At 39.9% G+C, this 26,616-nt stretch overlaps 1 protein-coding gene across 1 annotated transcript in view; it reads right to left on the reverse strand.

Annotated features, from left to right (window-relative positions):
* The window catches only part of LOC126077511 (rho GTPase-activating protein 20-like), a 147,213-nt gene that overhangs the window by 115,140 nt on the left and 5,457 nt on the right, over nt 1-26,616 (reverse strand). Inside the window, exons 2-11 of the mRNA XM_049887052.1 lie at nt 26,397-26,564; nt 22,196-22,327; nt 18,895-18,936; nt 18,063-18,145; nt 15,871-15,880; nt 11,350-11,419; nt 8,738-8,804; nt 6,255-6,443; nt 3,359-3,537; nt 1,241-1,402 (exon numbers count right to left, since the gene is read on the reverse strand). Of these exons, the coding sequence (XP_049743009.1) occupies nt 1,241-1,402; nt 3,359-3,537; nt 6,255-6,443; nt 8,738-8,804; nt 11,350-11,419; nt 15,871-15,880; nt 18,063-18,145; nt 18,895-18,936; nt 22,196-22,327; nt 26,397-26,564 (1,102 nt within the window). The remainder of the gene's footprint in view (nt 1-1,240; nt 1,403-3,358; nt 3,538-6,254; nt 6,444-8,737; nt 8,805-11,349; nt 11,420-15,870; nt 15,881-18,062; nt 18,146-18,894; nt 18,937-22,195; nt 22,328-26,396; nt 26,565-26,616) is intronic.

A 26,616-nucleotide genomic window follows, 5' to 3' on the forward strand; every position in this document is an offset into this window, starting at 1 on the left:
GGGCACCTGGCCACTTGACTGGAAAGGGAATACAGAAAACTCTACTTTACTTATGTCTAGGGCAAGGCACTTTTGACCTTTATGCCTCAGCCTGAGTTGGAGGCCCTGGGCCCTGTTTTTACCCTGCCTTCCTTGTATCTCCGCCATGCTGGGGACACAGCCCTGAAGCAGGCCTGCAGAGGCTGTTCTGGGATCAACACTTTGCTTAAAGTTGGTCTTGGATGTAGATCCTATTTTCAAAATATGTGAGGCATCTCTAAGGATGTGAAGAGCAAGGCATTTGAGAAGAGCAGGTTACTACGTGGCAGGTTAAGCACAACACATATTAACAAAGAATGCCGAAGGTGGTCAAGATGAAAGAAGGCCCAATGGTAGCATCATTCCTATGGCACTTTTAAAGTGAAAGGCATTAAGAGAATGGGAAGGAATGATGATAAAACCAGTGGAGCTGTTGGTGGCCTGACTGAGCATTTATTTATTCATTTTATTTTCTTCTAGTTTAAGTGAAAGTTTACAAATCAAGTCAGTCTCTCATACAAAAACTTATACACACCTTGCTATGTCCTCCTAGTTGCTCTTCCCCTAATGAGTACAGCACACTTCTCCTCTGCACCCTGTATTTTCTGTATGTATTCAACGAGCTCCTGTCCCCTTCTGCCTTCTCACCTTGCCTCCAGACAGGAGCTGCCCACATAGTCTCATGTGTCTGCTTGCGCCAGGAAGCTCACTCCTCACCAGAATCATTTTCTGTCCTATAATCCCGTCCTATCCCTGTCTGAAGTTGGCTTGGAGAATGGTTCAGTCTTGGGCTAACAGAGGATCTGGGGAACGTGACCTCTGGGGTCCCTCTAGTCTCATGGACTGAGTATTTTTGGACTCATCATAAGGTAAAAATTTCCTTACTATGGGAAATTTTTGTCATTATTTTCAAAAGTTTCAAAAGAAATTTCTTTTGGAAACTTTGCCATCATTTCCGGTGAGGAGCTCTTCAAAAGTAGGATGCTTGTGTGTGTGTAAGTGCGTGCTTTCAAATTTTTATTTATTTAATTTTTTTGCACGTGGCATACAGACAGGTGCTTTTAACACTCACGGCAGTTTCCTTACCTCTGTAATGTTTTTCAGATTTTCAAATTCTGACTGTATTATACCTAATATGGCTCTTTGCCAATCATGAAGAAGGAACCCAATCATATTTCTATACAGCTACACTGTGTGAAGATAATGCTAGAACCTTCCTTACCTTTAAGACAGATGCTACTACCAAAACTGACTCATCCTCCCAATTCACCTTCTCTCCTGAGTTTAGTTTCTGCTTGAGGGCTCCACATGCTCTGACACTGGCCGATATTCTGAAGATGCCCTCTGTCAGAGGCCCTTTTTGGTTAAGAAAGAAAAGCATATCCTGGGGGGAAGGAATGGAAAAGACAACATGCAGAATTTCATACACACAGGCCTCAGCACAAGCTTGTCCTTGTTGGCATCCGGAGCTAGGCTACAGGAGAGTATGGTGCTCAAGCTGGAAGGACTCAAGTAAATTCTTTAGGTGTCTCTAAATATGTTTTCTATTCATTGGTCCACTCTACATTTCTACACTGAAACACTTCAAACACTTGTTTTATTCAGATTTTCTTTTTCAGTTAATTTACACTTCTAAATCAAATTTCTCTGTCTACTTTAAGACTTCTGTTACATCACCCCGTCCTACCTCACCATTCTTTCCCCATTTGCTTATCCCCTTTTAAGCAACTGTATCCCCCATTCCTACTTCTTGTATTTCCTCTCCTCTTTCAAAATCAGGCTCAAAAACCTTCTCCTCCAGATAGCCTTCTCCAAATAAATCCTCTCAGCACTTTCTGGAAAACCTGGTGGCCTAGTGGTAAAGGGCTACTGCTGCTAACTAAAAGGTCGGCAGTTCAAATCCACCATGCGCTCCTTGGAAACTCTATGGGGCACTTCTACTCTGTCCTGTAGGGTTGCTATGAGTCAGAATTGACTTGATAGCAATGGTTTAGTTTGGTTTCTTACTTTTTCATTTCCTTTTTCTCTATCTTTATGTCTCCTGCTTGCAGTCAGGGGCCTATCTAGGGAAAGCAGTGCCTAGGGCAATTAGTGTTAAATCTCTCAATGATCTCTCCCAGCTGGCCATGGAAACTGTGGTGGCCAGTAGAAACTGTTCTGGCACCCTTCCTCAAGTGGTGCCCAGGGCACACAGTCAGAGCACAGGACAGGCACCCTACCTGCCCAACTCCCCCTACCTCCAGCTAGGCCTCTGCTTGCAGTGTAGAAAGATAATAGGTGTTGGAGTCAGGTAATCTGTGGCATTGAAATGTATTTTACCACCTATTCACTGTGTGACCTTGGGGAAAGTACAGTACTTACCTATATTAAAGCTTTTGTTTATCTCCTTTGTGAAATGGGGATGATGATAATCACAAACCAAAACAAACCAGTTGTCCTGGGACAATTCCAACTCCCAACAATCCTATAGCACAGAGTAGAACTGCCCATAGGGTTTCCAAGGAGCAGCCAGTGGAATCCAACTGCCAACCTTTAGGTTAGCAACCCAGCTCTTAACCACTGCAACTCCAGGGCTCTCTGATGATAATGATAAGGACCCCAAATTTTCCGTGAAAGTTGCAGGGTCTGGGGTGGTACCCAGCATGCCCTTAAGATGATGATTTTCTTCACATCAAGCATGTGAAGCACTAGTATAGCCCCTGGAGGGATACTAGATACTCAATAACTGTAAACACTGATGGTTTAATACACTACTTTGAGACAACACAAGCTAAACTTTGTGGCTTTCGTTTGACTTATTCTATCAGGATTAAGATATTGGTATATGCCAGAGGGTAAGTCTTGTAGTTTTAAGCTTATGCACTTGAAATAAAATCAAATGCCATCTGAAATATTAAATCAAACACCATCTGAAATATTTTGAGTTGTAAGATTGAGTAGTCTCAGCTGAAGAAGCAACTAACGGAAAGCTGAGAGTAGCGAGAAGTTCAAGGTAGGAGCTGAAAGGAGAATGTGAAAGGAGGTGGAACCTCTGCTTCAGAGACTGGTAAACACAGAGCACGTTCTGACTTATCTGAGCAGACATATGTGGGTCTTTTCTGAAACTACTGGAATGGAAAAATTACCTTTTTCTCTGTGTCTACCTTATGATTCTGCAATAACTAAGTCAAATTTGTATTCTTTGAAAGAATATAACAAAGATTCTCAGCCAAAGCCAGGGGCTGTCTAGTGCTTTCTCCACTTAGAAATAGATTTGGATGAGAACACATGGGCTTGCAGAGCTTTCCCTTCCTCAATCTCCCTCCTCAGGGGGGCCACAGAAGGCCAAAGGGAGACCTACCCGGAGAGGAGTGGGCAGGTCATCACTGGGACAAACATCTTTGAGTGAAACCCCAAAGAGCTTCCCTGGCTCAGGGGATGGTAGAGCCCTGCACACGTTGTCCTGGCAAGTGCTGGGGTTCCGCCGAAAGGCCCAGTTCACCATAGGCCATTTCTTTTCACCTGTCTTCTGGCCTGCATCTAAGAAAGAAGTGAGATTGTTAGAAGTAGTAGATTAATTCACTTAAACTTATTTCCACTGTTTTCATTTGCAGAGCATGTTGTTTCCTAGGGCTAGAAGAGAGAGAAATGGAGTCATTCAGTGTGTAGAATTTCCCCCGTCCTGGGCAGGTGGATCACATCCCCGTGGTGGTAACTTGTTCTGTTTTCCCTTATTCCATAAATGGATAGTTACATCCAGAGGCTTGATCAGACTCAGGTTCAATTCTTCTGGAGGTGACACTTCCTACAGGTGCTATCTGCTCCTGCTGCAGTGCCTCCTGAGGCACCTAGTGCTTCGTGGTACAAGTTCACTGATGTTAAATATGGTCCATGAGGAATCAGATCCCATTTGATAAGCTAAAAAAAGTGGTATCAAAATCAAGTAGAGTTTGATAATCACCTACCTTTATGGTAAGTCTCCCCCCTCTAGATTTCCTCTTTGGCTTTCTGAGTGAGTGCCTGAGTATTGTGAACTTTTTCTTATCAAAAAGATCTGCCCTTCATGACTCAACCTCCCTGACCCCAGCTCCTGGGCAGCCTATAACTCCTTCACTCTGAGGGGCCACAACCTTCAGGCAGTTCCATGGATTATGTGCCTCCCCCTGAGGACAGGATTCTTGGGAAGTCACCTTTAAATGCTGGCTGTGTGATGAGAACTCAGGTGGCCTTGTTTCTTGTAACACCCACCCATGCTACCCAGACATGATTTTTAGCTACCCAACAGTCCCTGTCAAAGGAATGCTGAACAAGAAGAGCTTTTCTGAGACCAGGTGGTCAGCAATGAAAACCTGAGTTCAAAGAGGTCTTTTCTACTACTCAGCTATGAATGTTTCCTGATAAGATATCCTAATATTTTCTTAAGCTGCTTAGAACCAGATGCTAAAAGAGTCCATAGACGAGCCAAGTTGTGGGAGGATAAACAGATGAGCAACATTTCACTGAATATCCTTAAATGCCCATTGACTTGGCTTTTCTAGGATGTGGCAAGTATAACCTTAGGTGCAGTATTTCCGGTGCTGGATCACAGGGTTCTGCCAGGTACGGGAACAAATTACTCAATCTCTTTGAACTTCAGGTTCCTCAACTTTAACACGACATCTCATGGAACTGAGTACTAAAATGGATGAAATGTATAATGTACTCCTCAGCACAAGGCACAGTGCATAGTAACCTTGTTGAGAACAATTTTCCTCACTCAGAGGGCCCAAGGCAATCAAGACATCAGTCTCCTCCTCTAAAAGCAGACCCCATCCCCTTCTCCATTTGGCTTAGCACCCTCCAGAGGGTATGCAGTCATGAAGGATTGCCACCATTTCACCTAAGACTCTTTCTTCTTGCCCTAACATTCACACTCCATCATTTTAAAAGTCTGAAGGAAAACAAACACATTCCTCAATCCAGGAAGGGATTTCTATACATCCAGCGATGTCAACATGTGCAAATGTTCAACGTATAGGTTAATATATTGGTGAAGTAGTTGTACTCGGCCTGGTTTCCGTACCCTTGACCTGATTTTATTATTTCTAAAACTATCCAAATGTGTTCAGTTATTTAGCTTTAATACCTCTTAAGAACATTGCTCTATCCCTTGATTTAAACCCAATGCCGTCAAGTTGATTCTGAGTCACTTGATTTAAAGCTATATATAAAGCTACTCTGTGACATAAACGGAAGGCAAAGTACAAACTGAGTTCTGTACTTTCTCAAAAGGACTTTGGGGCTTAGATGGACCTTTTGTTATGTACACTATCTTGTGTAAGAGTTCATGTTGCTCTGGGACCAGTGAAAATAAGTGCTATTGTCATGAAAACTATGAGGTGATTGAACAAGCTAACTTTATAGAAACCTAGCCTTTCTTCAACGGTCCTGGCAAGATTGGAGTAGTGTTACCTCATGCTTGTAAATAGGGTATTAATATTAAAAAATAAAATGTGTACAACTTTGTGCTTATAGAATAACTATCATAAAAATAAAAACACTTTAAGTGGTAATTCCATTCTGGCCACACTATGCCTCAAATTAATACTACATTTTCTTCAAAAAGAGAAATACTGATGGGAAAATACAGGAATGGTAGGAAAAAGAATGGTAAGAAGGAAGATTAAAAAGCCCCCAACCATACACACTCGGTCCTGCTCCAGTCTAGTCCTCCTCGGTCAGAAGCACACAGGGAAAGTGAGCTTGGTCCTCATGGCTCGCTGTGGAGGTAGAACTTAGAGGCCACTTCAGCCCAAGCTCAGAATAGATTCCAGTTCAGCTCCGAAACTCTTCTACTCCACTCTTCCATTCCTTGTGTGTCTAAGCTAAGCAGTCATAAATCCCCTTCTGCTGTGGCCTAGATCCTGACAAAAGCCCTGAGATGGGGAAAACATGACTTTCCAGGCCTTAAGAAGCCCATATTCTAATAAGACACACAGATATGTACACACATACTTAAAATATGCATGAAGGGCCCTGGGGATACAGAGAAGGGAACTACTACTACCTGGAGGAATGAAAAGAAGCTTTCTAGAAGTGAGTTGGCTCTTGAGGACAGACCCTTGGCATTTCTCTCAGTCTCATTCTTGGTGAAGATTGGATCCTTGCCTACACTGCCCTTCTCCCTGACATGGAGAATCAGCTCTGTGTTATGATTTTGTTTCTAGGAATGGAGACATGAGTTGAGAGAAGACACCTGCAGGAGGGGAGGGACTCACTTTTCTGCTCCTGGCTCCTCAGTGGGTGCCTGGGCTTTAGGATGAACGCACCTCCCATCTCTGGGAATGGCTGCTCCAGTAAGAAGGGCTCCTGGAGGGTGGATGGAGATATGGAGCCCCTTAGGTGGTGTGGCAGGAGTGCAGTGGCTTGAAGATGGCTCATTTTTATTCCATAGGGATGTTCATGTCCTATACAGAGAAACATGTACATACAGATTCAGGACGACTGGTGATGGGTGTGATCAAAGCTACCTTACGGCACCCACGTGTACCACACTGGCGTGCTGAGCCTCAGGGATAAAGAAGGCTGTGTTTCCTGTATGTGCTCTCAAGGCAGAGACTGTGGACAAAGCAGGGGCCCCAGAAAGGTGTTTAAAAAACGTAAAGAGAAAATACTCTTTAAAATATGTTACCTGATTGGAAAGTATAGATCAGTTTGAGTACTACACCATGTTGACTTTTACTGTGTTTCCATCTGAGAATATTGAAAGCCCTCTAGTTTCTGCCTAGAAACTAACTAGATCTGAGCATCTTAGGCAAATTACCTGACCACCACCCCAGCCTAAATTCATCATTTAAAGCACTTACCATCAATATTACACATATTTGTACAGATCAGAGTAACAAAGTAAATATATTAATAAACATTGGCAGTTAATCTTCTTTAAATAATTGGATGATACGTGTCAAGACTCACTAGGATCACTCTTCTCTAACACGTATGTCCATTTAACAGGTATTTCATTACATTTCATTAATGCTATAGCCAGAGCAGCAGGTAGAGTTGCCTTTATGCTTACCTCCTCTCCCCCTCCCCCCACCCCCCCGCTGGAGTGAGGGTGGCCCTCACAGGCAGAATTAGAAGTAAGGCTGCAGAGTATTGGAAGCCCAGAAGCCAACTCCAAAACAGTGTTTACACAGAGAAACGGAACCCTCAATCATTAGGTGTTGACCGCCAAATGATATCTTTTGCTCTTTCATGCTTCCAATGGCTTCCTCTCCATCGAATTCTCAGAGACCCTGCGCTGCAACATAGATTGAGCTTTTTAAGAAGAGAGCAAACACTCCCTTTCTTCTAGTTCTGACTGACTGTAAGGTGGTGAGCTCTTGCCTTTCCGTTTCTCGTGGTATAAATACAATATGAATGCTGTGTTCATAACAAGAACTAAGCCACAGAGAAGCTTCCATGAGAGCAACAAAATAAAACAAATTCATCAGGGTAACCAGGAGCTGATCCACAACTGAGAAGTGAAAGCACATGAAAATCCATGTACAGAATGGCTGTTAAAGGACCCTCGTACATGACGGAAGATGGAGACTCCACAGAGTCAGCAGTGGTGCCTGAAGCTGTTCTAAGCTTAGAAGTTACCACCTACATTCATTTCATCTAAATGAACACATTTTATTAAATAAATATATTTCAAGTATTAGTCTGATTTTTATTCATGTATTTTATTGCAGAATGACTTTTACAAAGATGCTGACATTAATACAAAAAATGAAACAGGATTTTAGTCCTCAGCTGTGTACTTGATTTGTTATATTCTGAGATGGAGAACATGCACTCTGTGAATCCTAAAAAACTTGGTTTTTAGATTATTCAGATCGCTTGGAAACATCCTGGATGGTGGAAAGAATTTAGAAGATAATGTAGATAAGAGGGAACACCCCACAGGATTTCTCGCGGCAATCATATCACCATCGCCCCATGGCAAGCTCTGCTACAGAACCTGTCCCTTCCCTTATTTTATTTGCTTTATTTCTTTTGACCACACTAAATCAACTTGCTAATCCAAGAATTTTTTTTTTTTTCTTTTTTACCTAAATGGTTCTAATAACTATTTCAGGAGAGGTGTAATCTATTTATCAATAATTTTGAGAATAAATGTTGGAAAACCCAGCCTGTAAAATGTAAAATGGCAAAGTGCAGGTCAGTCATCCAGTGAAGCCTTCAGGAATCTAGATGTGCTTATCTCAGTTCGCCTGTGATGCTGAGAGAAGCTCTGGGCGCTGAGCAGGTGTTCAGTAAGTACTTGTAGTTGGACAGAGAGACCTGCTGCATTTTAGAGGACGCTTACAACACAGAGGCTACTTCGTAGTCAGAATATGGAACAGAATAATTCCAGAATGGAATATAAAATATGACGTATGGGGAAAAGAAATTTCAATCTGTATTGCTTTCATAAAAAATAAAGAGGGGTTTATCAACACAGGGCTGTATGTCAAGTGAAAAAGCAGAGAGGAAAAATTCACATTTTTCTCCCCAACTTGACCACAAGCTGCTGAATGAAGAGATGTTATTACTTATTCCCTGGGATAGAGTAAAGCTTCATAATTTATTTATCAAATGTATGAATGGATATTGTGAGAAGTTTTTACTCCAAAGGATATTTAAACTTAAGGCCAAACAAGCAATACTTTGAGACTTTAGAGTTATAATTTGGAATCCAGTCAACCCCGTCTTAGAGTTCCCTGCCACTTACCGATGAGTGGGAATGGGGCCTCTTTCTTGCCAGAACTGACCCACAACTGGTAATCACTCTTAGAGCCCTTGGAGACAAAAAAAAAAAAAAAAAAAAGTCACACCAATTCTTTCACAGTAGGTACTTGAAAGAGGGCACATTTCTATGTTTTCGAAAAGAAAAAGAATTGGGACCAGGGTAAATGCTGTAAGTCCATGGAGTTGGCCACAGTTTCTGAGTTAGCACTCATTGTTTCAGCAACCCGTCCCTCTCCCAGCACCCAGTAGACTACTCCAGATTCTTGCTTTGTCCCTTCTGATAGGCCGGGGATCTATGGAACAACAATGCAATCAGTCCTTCACTTTATTTGTGGCCCGTGGATATGAAATCACATTTAGGTTCCTTCAGTAAGAAAGAAAAGTCTAATCTCTTCTTGACGGTCCTGCTGTCTCTGGACTCCTTGGAGAACCTTAGGCTTTGTCTTCATTTTTCTCTGCCCAGACAAGTGTGCTGTTCAGAGAGACACACAGCCTGCCGTGACTATGTCTGAGGAAAGGAAAACTTGAAAAACATCTGAAGTTCAACTGCCTTGAGCAGACAGACAAATGCCCAAAGACCTTGAGGAGATGGGCAGAGTGAAGTCAGTCCACTGGCTTTGGTTTGGACAGGCTCCATTCTGGAGCAAGAAGGATAAATGGCGCGAAGCTGGAGATCAGGCCAGATGCGGAGAACTATTATCCTAGCAGTTACTGCCCAGCAATACTAGAAAGCGCCCTTGAAGCAACCACATCTCAATCATACACACTCTGCTGAATTATTTAACAGTCTTCCAGAAAAACATAATGGAGTTGTTGGTGATAGTTCATATGCCTGCCCTTGACTCCTGGTAAGATATCATGGCCTTGCCTGTATGAAGGAGGGTCCCAGCTATGGAGGCTATCACAAGCACATAAATGTGTATGCACGTGCACACATACACACACACTCGCATACTCTCTCAGCTAAATATGCTCAAAATTGTATTTCAAATAGGAAATAAGATCTAACAAAAATCTTTTCTTTTAAGGTAGGGGCTGGGAACACTATGCAGGCAGAGCCAAGTAACGCTGATTTTTTAGTAAAGTAGAAATTCTTTCTTGTCTGGTGAAACTGATGACTTCAAGCAAAGGAAAATTACAAACGTGAAATAAAATGAACTGTATCACTGATCAATCTACTCTACACCTAAAGCTACTCACTCTTTCCAAGATTTAAGTTTTCCTTTTCAGGGCATGTATATCATATAGGTGCAGAGGTATCTGATTTACTGAGTGAATATAAATTCAATTTTATTTTAAATGTATTATTTAATTTCTCTAGTAAAGAAATCATTGATTCCATAAGCCAAATTCTGGCTTTTCAGGGGTTTTATTATATCACTCATGGAGTCTCTATGAGTCGGAATTGACTCGAAGGTAATGAGTTTGGTTTTTGGTTTGGTATTATATCAGTAGGTCACGCTGAGTTTAATTACAAGTCTTACAATCACGTCACGCCACAACAGCAAGGCATTTTCATATTTCTACATTATTTAAGGAGCCATGATATCCAAGTCCTTTCTACAGTTTCTATCCACCTGAATGTTACTCTCTTTAATAATAGTTCTCAATTGTGTGGTGTTCATAGAGCAGGAGACTCTTACAATTACTCTTTCCTTTTCCCCAACCTCACCCTCATCCTCAAACATGCCCACCTCTTCCATGAGAAAAATTTCATTAACTTAGGTCAGCCCCAACAAAGTATAAAGAAGCAGACACTAAAAGCAAAACAAGGACGAGAGCGGTAGGCACACAAATGCTCCTAAATTCATAGTCTCCTTCAGAACTTGTCTCCCTCGTTAGCAACTCATTAGAGGCGTCAGTCATCTCATCCTCAGGACCTGCAGTCAGGGGCTATGAATTCTAGTCGTGTGTTCTTTACTTCAAAATATACTACAAAACACGTCCTGTAGGATCCATCATACTGAGTTTGAGTCCTAGAGTGACAATTAGGATAAATGAGGTACGGGAGGGGAAGAACCAGGAAAGGAGGTTCAGAAAGAACAGTAAAACAGAACAGGTAAGGCGGAGGTTACAACTATCTCACTAAAAATCTTATAAAAATTTTGTTGTATACGTATATAATGGAGGTCTCATGGCTCAGTGGGTAAGAGCTCAGCTGCTAACCAAAACGTCAGCAGTTCAAATCCATCAGCTGCTGCTTGGAAACTCTATGGGACAGTTCTACTCTTTCCTATACAGTTGCTATGAGTCGGAATCGACTTGATGGCAAGGGGTTTTTGGTCTTTTATATATACAATATATACAGTAAAAATACATGCTGTTATTAGCACTCTAAAACTATAGTTCAATTTAATTATTCTGTGACTTCAAGGTGACATGGAATTTAAAATTGGAGTATAAGAACAGCACCTGTGTAGAAACTAATATCAGAGTTTCGAGGCTTTCAATTTCTAAATTCTGGAGGACAAAGTATGCCTTAGGTATCTATAACAATCAGCTGTCTTATGAAAGCAGTTGTATTTTATACACACACACGCAACTCTCAAAAATCGAAGTTTATTCTTAACTAAAAATTGTTTGCAGGTAACTTACAGTTATTCCGAGCATTGGTAGTGACTTGTCGATAATGTCATTGGTTGTATCTGAATTTGTTACTGTTAAACTTATAGGCTGAAAAATGAAATAAAAAATACATTTGTAAGTAAAGAATTTTAAAACAGCTCTGTAAATAATGATTGCAAATTGTTACCCATATTCTAAATGCAAAGCTTGATTTCAGACACTGACAAAGTAAAGCATATGTAGAGCATAGATCCTTAAGTATAATATTTTTCATTCCTTTAGATATGAAGGAAACCCCGGTGAAGAGTGGTTAAGAGCAATGGCTGCTAACCAAAAGCTCGGCAGTTCAGATCCGCCAGGTGTTACGTGGAAACCCTATGGGGCAGATCTACTCTGTCCTATAGGGTCACTATGAGTTAGAATTGACTCGAACGCAGGGGGCTTTGGTTTTTTGTTTTAAATATGAAGGCAGCAGAAAGCATTTCAGTAAAACACCTATTTCTTCTAAAATAAAGGATGTGTGGCACACAAACATAATGGCTTAAGAAAGAGAAAGATTGAGAATTCAGAGAGGGTACATGGACTGGTCCTCAGCCCCTCAGTAATATTTCCATATGGAAGGGATGATTTCAAATGGAGAGATTTGGACCCTTTCTCTCTCTTCCTGAGTTCTGTTTTTACAGTCTGGCTTTATTGATTTGCACTTCACCCACAGTTATGGTAACATCAGAATAAGAACTGGCTATAAAAACTGTTTTTCAAAAGACTATTAGGTCGCCATTTTCTAAGTCATGCACAGTGGCTACTGATGTTTTTATTGTTGAATACCATTGAAAATACAATAGAATTAAAAAAATAAAATAAAACCAATGGTTTGAAACAAGACTGAAAATTTTAGAAATCTAAGTTCTGTTCCAACTCTGCCAGTGAACGGGGTATCTGTAATAGCTCTCAACTACACCTCACATCGAGATATTGATCCATAAGAACACGGGACAATTTGCAGAAAACAACCTGAAAGGGACTCTGAGGATTCTGAGATGATATCTCTTCAACTATTTGAATTCTAAGAGACATTACTTAAAAATAGGATTATGCCATGTAACCAAGATATGCACATAGGTTTTACAGTATTAGCACATAAGTCCACACTGAGGGCTATGTCTTCCGGTAAACAGGGCTTAAAGAGGACAGATAAGCAGCCTAAGTGGACACTCATAGGCCTTGACACAAAAATGATATTAAAAACAAAGCTAAAGGAAATCCTTTCATAATTCATCATTTGTCCTTTTTTTTTTTCTTATGAGCCAATTTCTTGATATGACAGATGGCCCTGAAAGTTGTTTGTTAATTCAATTTTCAGAAACAAAACCATCAGAAATGCACTGATGTAGCCCCAAGGATTCTGAAAAAGTGTCTCACAGCCCAGAAGTAGAGCTCAGGGACCCAGAATCAGGGGCATTAGGGCTTCCTATTGCTAAACTATACCATGATGTTTATCATTCTAAATGGAGAAAATACTGAAGTTATCGAGGATTCCCCCTTACTTGGATCCACAATCAATGCCCATAGAAGCAGCACTCAAGAAATCGAATGACATATTGCATTGGGCAAATCTGTTGCAAAAGACCTCTTTAAAGTGTGAAAAGGCAAAGATACCACTTTAAAGACTAAGGTGTGCCTGATCCAAGCTAAGGGATTTTCAGTTGCCTGATATGCGTGCAAAAGTTGGACAATGAATAAGGAATACCAAAGAACTGATGCCTTTGAATTATACTATTGGTGAAGAATACTGAATACACCATGGATTGCCCGAAGAATAAACAAATGTGTCTTGGAAGAAGTACAACCAGAATGATCCTTAGAAGCAAGGATGGTGAGACTTCGTCTCAGGTACTGTGGACATGTTATCAGGAGGGACCAGTCCCTGGGGAAGGACATCATGTTTGGTAAAGGAGAAGTTCAGTGAAAAAGAAGATCCCAACAAGATAGACTGACACAATGGCTGCAACAATGGGCTCAAACATAATGATTGTGAGGATGGCCCAGCACCGGGCAGTGTTTCTTTCTGTTGTACATGGGGTCGCTGTGACTGGGAACCAACTTAATGTCATCCAGTAACAGCAACCATTGCTAAAGTGCCTAGAAGGTTTCACACATGAGGGTTTAGCTTGGTATTTCATTAGAAGTAAGGGTTCTGTTGTTTCTTAAAATATCTGAAAACCCTTCCATCTAATTGAAAGGAATTCTCCCATGAAATCTTTTGTAAAGTAGAAAATTTCTTTTGAAATGCTAATAATCCCTCCCTAATTTATTTCATTTGTGAGATAATGGTTTTTCTTAGCATAAGGAACACACCTGTTCAAAACAATAATTCCTCGGACCTGTATATTTTTTCTGCTGCTGCTCTTTGCAAATAAATCAGATACACTCTAACAAATACATCTTTGTAAAAAAATAATAATTTTTTAAAAAACCTTTTGCATGATTTAATCAAAAAAATGCAAATATGGCTATTCTGTTCTGTGAGCTAAAGTGTTACTTGACCTGTGAAGAACCAGGAAAATTTGTCCAAGTCTGAAGGACTGAGGTAAACTCTCAAATGACCCAGATATTCAAATCATGAGACAAAGAGCACCTATTAGAACTCTGCTCAATGTTGTTGTTGTTGTTGTTAGATGCCGTTGAGTCGGTTCCGACTCATTGCAACCGTATGCAGAACAGAACGAAACACTGCCCAGTCCTGCGCCATCCTTACAATCATTGTTATGCTTCAGCTCACTGTTGCAGCCTCTGTGTCAATCCACTTCATTGACCTTTTATTTCCACTGACCCTGTACTCTGCCAAGCATGATGTCCTTCTCCAGGGACTGATCCCTCCTGACAATATGTCCAAAGTATGTAAGACGGAGTCTCGCCAGCCTTGCCTCTAAGAAACATTCTGGCCACACTTCTTCCAAGACAGATTTGTTCGTTCTTTTGGCAGTCCATGGTATATTCAATATTCTTCGCCAACACAACAATTCAAAGGCGTCAACTCTTCTTCAGTCTTCCTTATTCATTGTCCAGCTTTCACATGCATATGATGTGATTGAAAATACCATGGCACGAGTCAGGCGCACCTTAGTCTTTAGGGTTACGTCTTTGTTCTTCAACACTTTGAAGTGGTCCTTTGCAGCAGATTTGCCCAATGCAATGCATCTTTTGATTTCTTCACTGCTGCTTCCATGGCTGTTGATTGTGGATCCAAGTGAAATGAAATCCTTGGCAACTTCAATCTCTTCTCCGTTTATCATGATGTTGTTCTTTGGTCCAGCTGGGAGGACATTTGTTTTCTTCATGTTGAGGTGTAACCCATACTGAAGGCTGTGGTCTTTGATACTCATTAGTAAGTGCTTCAAGCCCTCCTCACTTTCAGCAAGAAAGGTTGTGTCATCTGCATAATGCAGGCTGTTAATGAGCCTTCCTCCAATCCTGATGCCCCGTTCTTCTTCATATAGTCCAGCTTCTCGGATTATTTGTTCAGCATACAGATTAAATAGGTATGGTGAAAGAATACAACCCTGACGTACACCTTTCCTGACTTTAAAACAATCAGTGTCCCCTTGTTCTGTCTGAACAACTGCCTCATGATTTATGTAAAGGTTCTTCATGAGCATAATTAAGTGTTGTGGAATTCCCATGCTTTGCAATATTATCCATAGTTTGTTATGATCCACACAGTCAAATGCCTTTGCACAGTCAATGAAACACAGGCAAACATCCTTCTGGTATTCTCTACTTTCAGCCAGGATCCATCTGACATTAGCAATGATATTCCTGGTTGCACGTCCTCTTCTGAAACTGGCCTGAATTTCTGGCAGTTCCCTATCGATACACTGCTACAGCCGGTTTTGAATGATCTTTAGCAAAATTTTGCTTGCATGTGATATTAATGATATTGTTCTATAATTTCCACATTTAGTTGGATCACCTTTCTTGGGAATAGGCATAAATATGGATCTCCTCAAGTCAGTTGGCCAGGAAGCTGTCTTCCATATTTCTTGGCATAGACAAGTGAGCACCTCCAGCGCTGCATCTGTTTGTTGAAATGTTCCATCAATTCCTGGAGCCTTGTTTTTTGCCAATGCCTTCAGAGCAGCTTGGACTTCTTCCTTCAGTACCTTCGGTTCCTGATCACATGCCACCTCTGGAAATGGTTGAATATTGACTCATTCTTTTTGGTAGAGTGACCCTGTGTATTCCTTCCATCTTCTTTTGATGCTTTCTGCGTCGTTTAATATTTTCCCCATGGAATCCTTCACTATTTCAATTTGAGGCTTGAATTTTTTCTTCAGTTCTTTCACCTTGAGAAACTGTGAGTGTGTTCTTCCCTTTTGGATTTCCATCTCCAGCTCTTTGCACATGTCAGTATAATACTTTACTTTGTCTTCTCGAGAGGCCCTTTGAAATTTCCTGTTCAGTTCTTTTACTTCATCAAATCTTCCTTTTGCTTTAGCTGCTTGACGCTCAAGAGCAAGTTTCAGGGTCTCTTCTGACATCCATCTTGACCTTTTCCTGTCTTTTCAGTGACCTCTTGTTTTCTTCATGGATGGATGTCCTTGATGTCATTCCACAACTCATCTGGTCTTCAGTCACTAGTGCTCCATGCATCAAATCTATGCTTGAGATGGTCTCTAAATTCAGGTGGGATATACTCAAGGTCATATTTTGGCTCTCGTGGACTTGCTCCGATTTTCTTCAGTTTCAGCTTGAACTTGCATATGCGCAATGGATGGTCTGTTGCACAGTCAGCTCCTGGCCTTGTTCTGACTGATGATATTGACCTTTTCCATCACCTCTTTCCACAGATTCTCAATGATACAAAGGAAAATATGTTCATATCAAATAAAAATATACGCAATCTGAGCATAGAAACAGAAAACATTTTAAAATGAAAAATTTACCTGAAACATACATGAAAGAAAGAATTTATTGGATGTGCTAAACAGCATAATATAGATGACAAATGAAAGAGTCAGTGAATTTGAAAATAGATCCATAATAATGATTCCAACTGAGGAAGGAAGAAAAAAGAATAAAAGTAAGTAACTAAAAGAGTGTGAGGGACCTGTGGACAATATCAAAAGGTGTAATATAGTTTTATCAGAAGGAGAGAAGAGAGAAAATGGGGAAGAAAAAATGTTTGAGGTAATGATGGCTAAAATTTTTCCAAACTTGATGGAAGACATAAATTTACAGTTTGGAGCAGTGCAGTAAACCTCAAACAGAATAAATTAAAAGAAAACCATGCTTTGGCACATAATAGTCAATGGCTGAAAACTAAAAATGTAGAGAAAATCTTGAAAGCAGCCAAAGAAAAATGATAAGTCACATAAAAAATTGTATGATCGTGGACTACTCATCATAAAGCATGGAGACCAAAAGACAGTGGGATAGCTTTAAAGAGCTATAAGAAAAAAACAGCCTTTCAAACAAAATTCTAGATGGGGGAAAACACCTTCATGAGTGAAAGGGAAATAAAGACATTTTCAGATAAAAGAAAATTTGTTGGCATCAGCTGTGTAGTATAGAAAAATGCTAAGGAAACTCTCATAAGAATGAAAGTCAGAGGAAAACTCTGATCTCTGACGAACGTAGAAAATGAATGTAGCACACTGCAGATATTATTTTTAAGTTTTTCTTTTTAATTCCAATGTGATTTTCCATGAAAATTCTGAACAGAACCAATTGAAAACAAAGCAGGCAGAGACCAGCATTTGCTTCGCTACAGGAGAACTCTCGAGTCTCCTCTCCTTCGTGCAGTGGCGTCAGGCACTTGGGAATAGGTCAGGGCATCCACATGCCTTTTGCTGTTGAACAGGAATAACTGTTTTGAACTACCTCCTTTTCTCACCTACAAATTCTGTGTTGTGGGATCTACAGGTGCTGTAAAGTATGACAGGCCACAATGTCACAAAAATATTCAGAACATGACGTATCCATCTTATTCATCAGTGTGAGCATCTTGCCTACTGCGCTGAAATCGCAGAAATCAAATGATACACAATAACTGGGGCTAAATGCTTTTCCTCCATTTGCATAAACAAAAGAGGTACAAACATACTGATCCCTTAGAAAGTCGCACATTCCAGTTCAATTCAATCCCTCACAATCCTCAGAATGAAGAATATTTCAAAACTATTCTGCCTTTGACATAACTAAATGCAATATCTAACCTTAGAAAGGGAAATAGCTCTAAAGGATCATGCACACGCTACATCTATGTCTCACCTGACAAGAGTGAACCTGTATGGCAGTAAAGTGACAGAGAATTCTTACTCTTAGGAAATATATAAATATTTAAGAATAAAGGGCCATTTCCAAATATAAGGTTAAAAAAAAAAAAAAAACCCTGCAGAAACAACCAAAACCAATCTGTATGTATGTAACAATTGGAAAGACAGTGCTCAAATCTGATAGGAAATACCTGCTTGTGGAAATCACTTCGTTAACACAAGTCACTCTGGTTGCTATTAGACAAATCCAGAGAAACATGAAGGATGTTTAACATGCAAAATTCTTTCAAAGCTAAACAGTGGAACGAACATGGATTCCTCTTGCTTCATATTGCCTAGCACTTGTTTGCCTTTTACAAAGACATATGCTTTTCCACATGGTACTGTCTCCATGCCTTCTCTCTCTCTCCTTCTGCCTAAGTCAGAGACAAGGAATTTAATTTAGGGGCTTAAAGACACTTACACAGGCACAGTTCTCGATGTCCTCAGTAAAGATTTTCAGGGGAATGCTCTTCGGGTGGTCTTTCTCTTTGGCTAGATTGATGTACCTAGACGAATTCAATAAAAGCCAAAAGAGTATTAATTTAGCCAAGAGCTTATTTGAAAGTCAACCTATGTTGCTAATATTTTCAATATACTGTATGCCATTTTAAAAGCAGGTGGGTAGACTCAGCAAGATCAAAGGATGGATTAGAAGAAAACATACAAAAGTATTTCAGGAAAATAAGACGTGGCCTAGAAAATAAAGGGGTCCCTGTCATGTGAGATTGGAGCAGCAGATTAGGTCCTAAAAGCTTTCCTGTCTGCACTGGGGGGCCCAGCACCTTCCTAGGTTCAAGGGTAGGCAGCAACAGTTGGTTTGTGAATTTTTCACTACAGTAACCTGTATTCACGGAGATTTAATATATGTTTTGGGAGTAAAGTTAACACCAACGTCTAAGTTGGAGAGAAGGGAAACAGGAGACTGGTAACCAGAACTGCCTCCAAAATAAGTGAAACATGCATGTGAATAAGAGCACATTATTTATAGTAGTCCCAGTGCCTCAAGATAAATGAAACATGCATGTAAATAAGAGCACATTATTTATAGTAGTCCCAGTGCCTCAAGATAAGTGAAACATGCATGTAAATAAGAGCACATTATTTATAGTAGTAGCCAATGTAAATCTAAATAAATTACTTGAGGACAGTACAACAATTTCTGCTAAGGAGGGAGAAATAATTGGGGACACTTCCTTCCAGAGACCTGCATTTTTCCATATCATTTATCACAGATTATATCTTTTATCACAAATACCTTCGAAGGGAAGAGCGCCATTGTTCCTTTTGTTCTGAAGAACTGCATGAATAAAAAAGGAAAAAAAAATTAAACTGTATGCAACACTTATACTAACATCGTAATGACTGCCATTCCTGATAAAATATCAGCGGCCAGTTGCTACTGTTGTGGATGCCCATGTAAGTGGTGCCCTTCACACACCTGGACCCTTGAATGACCCTGCTCTTTTACTGGCAACGTTATGGCGATGGGAAGTAGATCTGACAGTGGGACAGAAGTAGGTTTGAAATCTAAACACTGGATTGCAACCATAGACGCAAGTTATCTGGACATTTAACAGCCGTGACCGTCACTTGTCACCATTGGAAAGGAAGTTAATTATACCTCAGGGCGTTCTTACAACTTAATACCTACCTACCTGTTGTCCTTGAGTGGATTCTGATTGATAAAGACGACGTAAAGTGCTATTCAAATATAAAACCAAAAAATCAAACCCATTGCCATCGAGTCGATTCCGACTCATAACGACCCTACAGAACAGAGTACAACCGCTCCACAGGGTTTCCAAGGAGAGGCTGATGGATTTGAACTGTCGACATTTTAGTTAACAGCGATAGCACACTATAGCTCTTAACCACTGCCCCCTAGAGCCTTGCTCAAATATAAAGTAGGGAACTATTCAGATGAAATCATACTTAAGATATTTGGCATTTGGATGGAACTACCTTGGCCTAGAAACAAGAATATCTCTTTAAAGAAAAAAAAAACTCAATATTTAATTTATTTATACAGGTAGCAGGATTGTAAAATGTTAAATTATTTCCTAGAAAACTTACCCTTAATTAGAAGGATCCTCTTATCAATATCAATTTGACTGCTAAATTACTAATGATTGATATTTTCCCTGCTAAAGTTACTACAGCATCAAATATTCAGACTTAAAGTGTTTTAAACTTCATTTGTACGTAGATTTCTCATTTACCAGATTTTATTTGTGGTAAAAGACCCATAACATTTACCATAAATGGCATTTAGTACCTTCACAATGTTATACAGACATCACCACTATCTAGTTCCAGAATATTTTCCTCGCCTCAAAAGAAAACCCCCAGCCAATTAAGCAGTCACTTCCCATTCCCCCCTTTACCTAGGTCCTGGCGATCATGAATCTGATTTCTGTCTCTATTTTGGATATTTCACATAAATGGAATCAAAATATATGGTCCTTTCTGTCTGGCTCTTTTCACTTAGCATCATCTGTTAAGGTTCATCTATGTTGTAGCATGGATCAGTACTTCATTCTTCTTTTTATGGCCTACTAATATCTGGTGTATGGATATTTCACATTTGTTTATCCATTTATCAGTTGATGGAGATCAGGGTTGTTTCCAAATTTTGGCTATTGTGAACAGTGCTGCTATGCACATTTGTGTGCATTTTTTTTTTTTTTAATATGTTTTCAATTCCTCTGAGTATATACCTAGGAGTGGTTGGGCAATGACTAAGCGTTCTGCTTCTAAATGAAAGGTTGGTGGTTCAAACCCACCCAGTGGCTACATGGGAAAAAGACATAGCAATCTACTCCCGTAAAGATTACAGCCTAGAAAACTCTATGAGTCGAGATCAACTTCACAGCACCTAACAACAACATGGTAATTCTTTGTTTAACTTCTCGAAGAGCTACCACATTTTTCCACAGCAGCTGTACACTTCTACATTCCCACCAGCAATAGCTCTTGCCTCTCCCCAAGTCACCATTTCAGGATCTACTTCATCAGGACAAGGGGTCTTCCACTTGGCCTCCTAACCTGCATACGCACATGTACACAGCCTCTAATTACTCACACCCATTTGAAGAAGAGTAATAACAGCAAGCACCAGGGCCAGGCACTGTTTTAAATGCCTTATACATATTCACATAGCTTTAGAACCAATAACACTGTATCAACCTATGGAAATTTTTTCTGTTCCCTCATCAAAGACTTCATGAATTCCCAATTTAAACTGCTTCCCTTCATCTGTAACATGAAGGAGGTGTTGGATAACAGCAACTGATAATCTTTACAGAAATCTATTATGAAAAAGAAGACGTGCAGAGGATAATAGGAACACATGTTTCTTCCTAATAAGCTCTGAAAATTTTTATGTCAACAGCTGCATTTTACAGTTTAATAGATGAACAATTCGGAAACATTTTAGTTGAATTAAAGATGATGTGTGTGACTGTGAAGGAGTGAGGTGAGGAGAAGTCAGGAAGAAGAGTGTTGAGTGCACTTGATGAACACTCACGCTCTGTGTAAAACAAGTACGGGGCTTGGGGTGCCGTTGTTCAGAAGAGTAGATAGATGTAAGTGTTGCCTGGTCACTGTGAACGCCGGACTATTGCTATTTCCAATCCTAGAAATACATCTTAGAAAATTAATCTGCACTTTGTGGATCATACCTTTATTTTTCATTGTCACCTTCTTGGACACTAAATCAGGTAATCACAGTGATTTAAGCAACCGAGTAATTGATAATATGATCAATTTTATTTGTATGATTAATGACTATTTCTTTAAGGAATTAATTTGGGAGCATAAAAGCAAATTTTCAAATTTAATTGGACTACTTAATGATACTTTCTTAAGAAAGGTCTATTCCAGTACAGATAGTCCCCAACTCACAACGTATTCAGGTAACGACCAACTTCACTTAACTGTCCATTTTTTTGTACATGTTATTGTTAGTGATACGCTGTAGGGCGTAATTTGCTGATGTTATCATTCTCAGATGTTCACTTGCAGATGTTCCATTTTATGATTTACTGTTCTATGAGTCAGAATTGACTCAACGGCAGTCGGTTTTTTCTTTTTTTTTTCAAAACACTGCCAGATTTATAAAGATACTGATAGTAAAAGGCAATGCTCATGAAAAGTTAAAAAAAAAAAAAAAATGAGGTATTTGACTTATGCCAGAACCGACTTAGGATGCAGTCATCTCAACAGAACCCTGAATACTCACTCCTCAAAGTTGCTCCTAGAGCTTTTTTATAACCACTTGGTCAAAACCAAAGGGAGTAGCTCTGATAGTTCCCATTGTTTACTATCAATTTGCACATATTTGAGTAAAAAACTCTGGGAAAATAGAAGGCATGTAAGTGTCTTGATGGGAGGTAAACGGTGAGTCATTGTTTTAAAACACACTCAGATTAAAATGTTTTCTTTTTAAAAAATAGAGGAAAAAATGTAATTATATTTTTCTCTCCATTCTAGAAAAGCTGACTATGCCCTTCACATAGCTAACCCACACAAATACAGGGCCAAGCTGTGCTTCTTACCTAAAGGTGGCTGTGAAGTTCACGGTGGGCCAGCCCAAAACAAGGGACCTCTTGGCATTGGTGTCATCACAGTCTGTCATCCACATGGTGTTCAGTGGTATTTTATCTTTAATTTTGAAGGTCTTTCTATACCTAGGAAGATAATCCAACAGAAACTCTGTTAGTTTGTTTCTTAAATGCCGAGGCAGAGCTTTGCTCATGGTAGAATATCAGTTTTCATGGTGCCAGAGCAAAGCATGCCTTCCTCATCTCTATTATCCTTGGTGCACAGCACAGTCAATGGTCAGATGGGGCTTTCCTAAGTGCTGATGGAAGCCTGGCTGAGGAGGGCCCTGAAAATACTTCATTGAAGGAAGCAAGTAACCACAGACTGACTGGTTTATTGTTCTCAGTGCTGACTATTGACTTGGAACCAAAACTTCTACTTTTCTTTTCTTTTCTTTCCTATGTTTATTGTTTTAAGTGAAAGTTGACAAATCAAGTCAGTCTCTCATATAAAAATTTATATACACCTTGATATGTACTCCTAGTTGCTCTCCCCCTAACGAGATAGTACATTCCTCTCCACCCTGTATTCCCCATGTCCATTCAGCCAGCTTCTGTGAACTTCTAATTTTAAAATTGTTGTTGTTGTTAGTTGCCACGACTCATTTCTAACTCATGGCTACTAAATGTGTGCAGAGCAGGACTGTTCCATAGGGCTTTCAAGGCTGTGATCTTTTGGATGCAGTCAGACAGAACTGTCTCCTGAGGGGCCTCTGGGTGGATTCAAACTGGCAACCTTTTGGCTAGCTGTCAAGGGCTTTACCGTTTATGTCACCAAAATTATTACTTTCTTAGGGAAACATTCATTCTTTCATTATTGATGACTTGCTTACTTCAAAAAGTATTTGAGAGGTTGAACAAAGATAAAAAGTACATGATTTATGATTCATAAAAATATTCATAAAATACTTTTTTAAGAGAGGAAAACATAATTGATTTAAAATGTGCTCTCAACTTTAGTTTTTGTAGCCCTTAAAGCATAAGTTATTTCAAATTTCCTCTCTTGAGGCATTGTTCATATGATTTTTCCTTAGATTCTGGCTAAAATTGAGAAACTATAGCCTAAAGACCAAACCAAATTAAAAAAAAATAAAATTCAGATCAGAAGCCAAGAGGTCTTATATATATGTGATGAACACACTTCCGTTTAACTCTGGAGAGTCAGAAGATGACTGATTTTGTCAGCAATGAAATTGCTTTCTAACAATTTCTGCTTAATCCCCCTTATAACTCTGACATAAAACCACTATGTCCCCTGACTTAATTTGCAAATTTAACAGTCAGGTGGGCCTGAGATTTAAATAGTTACAGCCCTCTGAAGAATGCCTAGGGGACCTGGGCACATCGCTCTGGGACTCATGACTAGTTAGAACTACTTGTGGGGACACTCAAGCTAAAATAAGATCAAAGACACCTCATGTGGAAACATCCCTATGACTCCACTGAGTCAAGGACAGGTTAGAGCTACAACTCTTCAATGGGATTTATAAAATGAAAAGAATTGTGCAGGAGGTACACCTGAAGGATAATCTAGATTCACAGCTTAGAGCAACTGAATATAAGTATAATGGAAGAGCACCTTGTAATACAAGGTGGCTTCTTTGTACATTTTATGTTAATAGTTCTTACCCTATTTCTGTATCTTTGAAGATTTTTTAGAAAACATTCAATTATCATATAAAATCATTTTTCTGGATAGCAACTCTGAAGGTATTATAAAGCTAAAATGCATGGCCATTTGGAAGGCCAAGCACATATCTGCTTGCTTTCACAGATTTTGTATTTTTGAGCACAGGCATCTATGTGTAAAGAGGAAACACTGGTGGCGTAGTGGTTAAGAGCTACGGCTACTAACCAAAAGGTTGGCAGTTGGAATCTACAAGGTGCTCTTTGGAAACTCTATGGGGCAGTTCTACTCTTTCCTATAGGGTCGCTATGAGTCAGAATCGACTCGACAGCAATGGGTCTTAAATGTGTAAAGATACCCAAGACACTACGTCGCAACTTCCAAATATATTGACCTGCAAAGAAGCCATTTCTAGAATTCTCTCCTTAGTTCGATAAAGTTTCAAAATTATCTACTCCACAGTGGAAACCAAACCAGGAAGCCATCTAAGAACCCAGAACACAGTTTCAACTCTACTCTAACATTTATTGAGCACTTATCATATGCCAAGCACTAAACATTTTATGAATATTATGCCACTTAATCCTGAAACAACTACATCAGATAGTCTCTATTACCGCGGTTTTAGATGAAGAAACTCACAGAGAGGTTAAGTAACTTGCCAAAACAGCAGTGCCGGGATTTGAACTCAGGCAGTCTAAATCCTGAGATTATGGTTGTAACCATGTGGAATCTGTACAAGCCCTTGGGTGTGGACCTCTCTTCAAGCCAAGGGCTGGACACACAGTCTTTTCCTTTCTTTTTACTTCTAAAGAGAACACCAATCCACAGTTATATCTGTAGGCAACTTCTCTCATTCAGAATGCATTCTAAGACATTTATATCTTTATCATTGCCTCTGTTTTTTGTTTGTTTGTTGGTAGCTGACTTTGATGGCAGCAGCGGGGTAGTGGGGAGACATCTCATTAATTTTTTAGTTTATTAGGCATTCTGTTCTATTTCTCACTAGATACAAAACAGATGGGAATTAGTCTTTTACTTAACCCAAAGGAAAGGTTGATTTCAATGGTGAGAGACAAACTACATGCTTATGAATGTTCTATGAAATCCAAAAGAAAGGAAGAACGGTGGCCACAGCACCACAGGGTAAAAGCCTGTGCTTTCAAATAGTTCTGTTTCAAAAGTGCATTCCAGTAATTACTAACATGGTGCCCTGGGGGAGGCCACTAGACCTCTGAGTATAAAGGTATTCTGAAAAATAAGGAAAACAATCTCATCTCCCAGGGGGGTTGTAAGGGTGAGACAAGCTTAGGTATATAAAGTCTTTACCATAATACCTGACACATAATAAGCCCTTGATAAATCCTACCTGTTATTATTGTCATTTGCATTAAATAAAGCAGTTTACAAAATTAGTACTTAATCTTACATATTTTATCCATGGCAGGCCTTAAATGGGAGCCAAGGTAAAGGCAAAAGAAAAGAGTTTTATTTTTCCGTAGTGACTAAATAGCTTTCTCATGAGATTTTCTATGCTGAACCATTCTTTCACTTTCACGATATTTCATAATGAAAATGGAGATGGAGCAGATAAACAGATGACCAGGTTAGTCAATTCCTTCCACCACCACTCCCCCTCCTCGCCTTCATATATTTCTTGAGCAATCACCATGTTCTAATGTGGGTATAAATTGCGCTGGTGTAAAAGTGTACCCAGTTGGCTCTATCTCCAACATACATTCAAAATTTGTCTGCTTCTCTTTCATTTTCATTTCCGCTCCCAAGATGCAGCCCTCTTTTTCATTCATCAGGACTACTGCCTCCCCTAACTAGTCTCTCTACCCTCCAATCCATTATCTACCAACAGCCAGAGCAATATGCTAAAAATATAAGCCAGATATGGTCACTCTACTAGAATAAATTCCAAACTCCTCACCAAAGGTTACTGAGATCCTGTGTGACCACATCCTTACCTAATTCTCAAGTGTCATAACAGAGGTCACACCCCCATGTGTCAGACTCCAGTCATATAGGCTTTCCTTGAGCCTTCCCTGAAAGGGGAGAAGCCACACCCACTGTAGGGTCTGCCATTCCTTCATGCTAGATGGCTAGCTGCCAAATCTAGGAGTGGTAACTGCTTCCCGAACCATAGGTAGGGATTTAAATGCTGCCACCAGATACCTTTCTGATGACCCCTTTTCTAACATGTCCTATCTTCTTCTTCAAATGCCACCCAACATATCTTCTTCCCAGGAGCACTAATCACAAACTGTGTTTCTCTCCTCTATTTTGATTATCTCTCTGTAAGGTTCAAAGAAGAGGGACGTTCCTGTCATATTCTTCACTGTATTCTCTCCACGGGCACCATACAGAGCAGAATCTTCATGCATATTTGTTGAGTAAATCAAAGATCAAAAGCCAAAAAAAAAAAAACTTTGTATTTGCTTATAGTAAGGGCTATTAAAATGCAATTTGTTAGTGAGAATGCAATTCTAATGATAATCAGAAGAGTGAGTAGAATACACTTACTTGGAATTAGACACAAGCAACAAATCACTGAAGAGGAAGAGGTGTCGCTTCTGCCTTCTCCAGCCTCTTTTGAATTCCACAGGGCCGTGAATCAGCAGGGTACGATTGGGGCCCTCAGATAACGTAGTTGTCTCACTGTGGGTGTCCACCTCAGTGGAAGGACTTTTCCTGCAACACACCGCAAACCACAGAATAGCTAGTCAATGGTCAAATGTACGCT

This window comes from Elephas maximus, chromosome 5, assembly GCF_024166365.1.
Source record: "Elephas maximus indicus isolate mEleMax1 chromosome 5, mEleMax1 primary haplotype, whole genome shotgun sequence".
Classification (NCBI taxonomy): Eukaryota; Metazoa; Chordata; class Mammalia; order Proboscidea; family Elephantidae; genus Elephas; species Elephas maximus.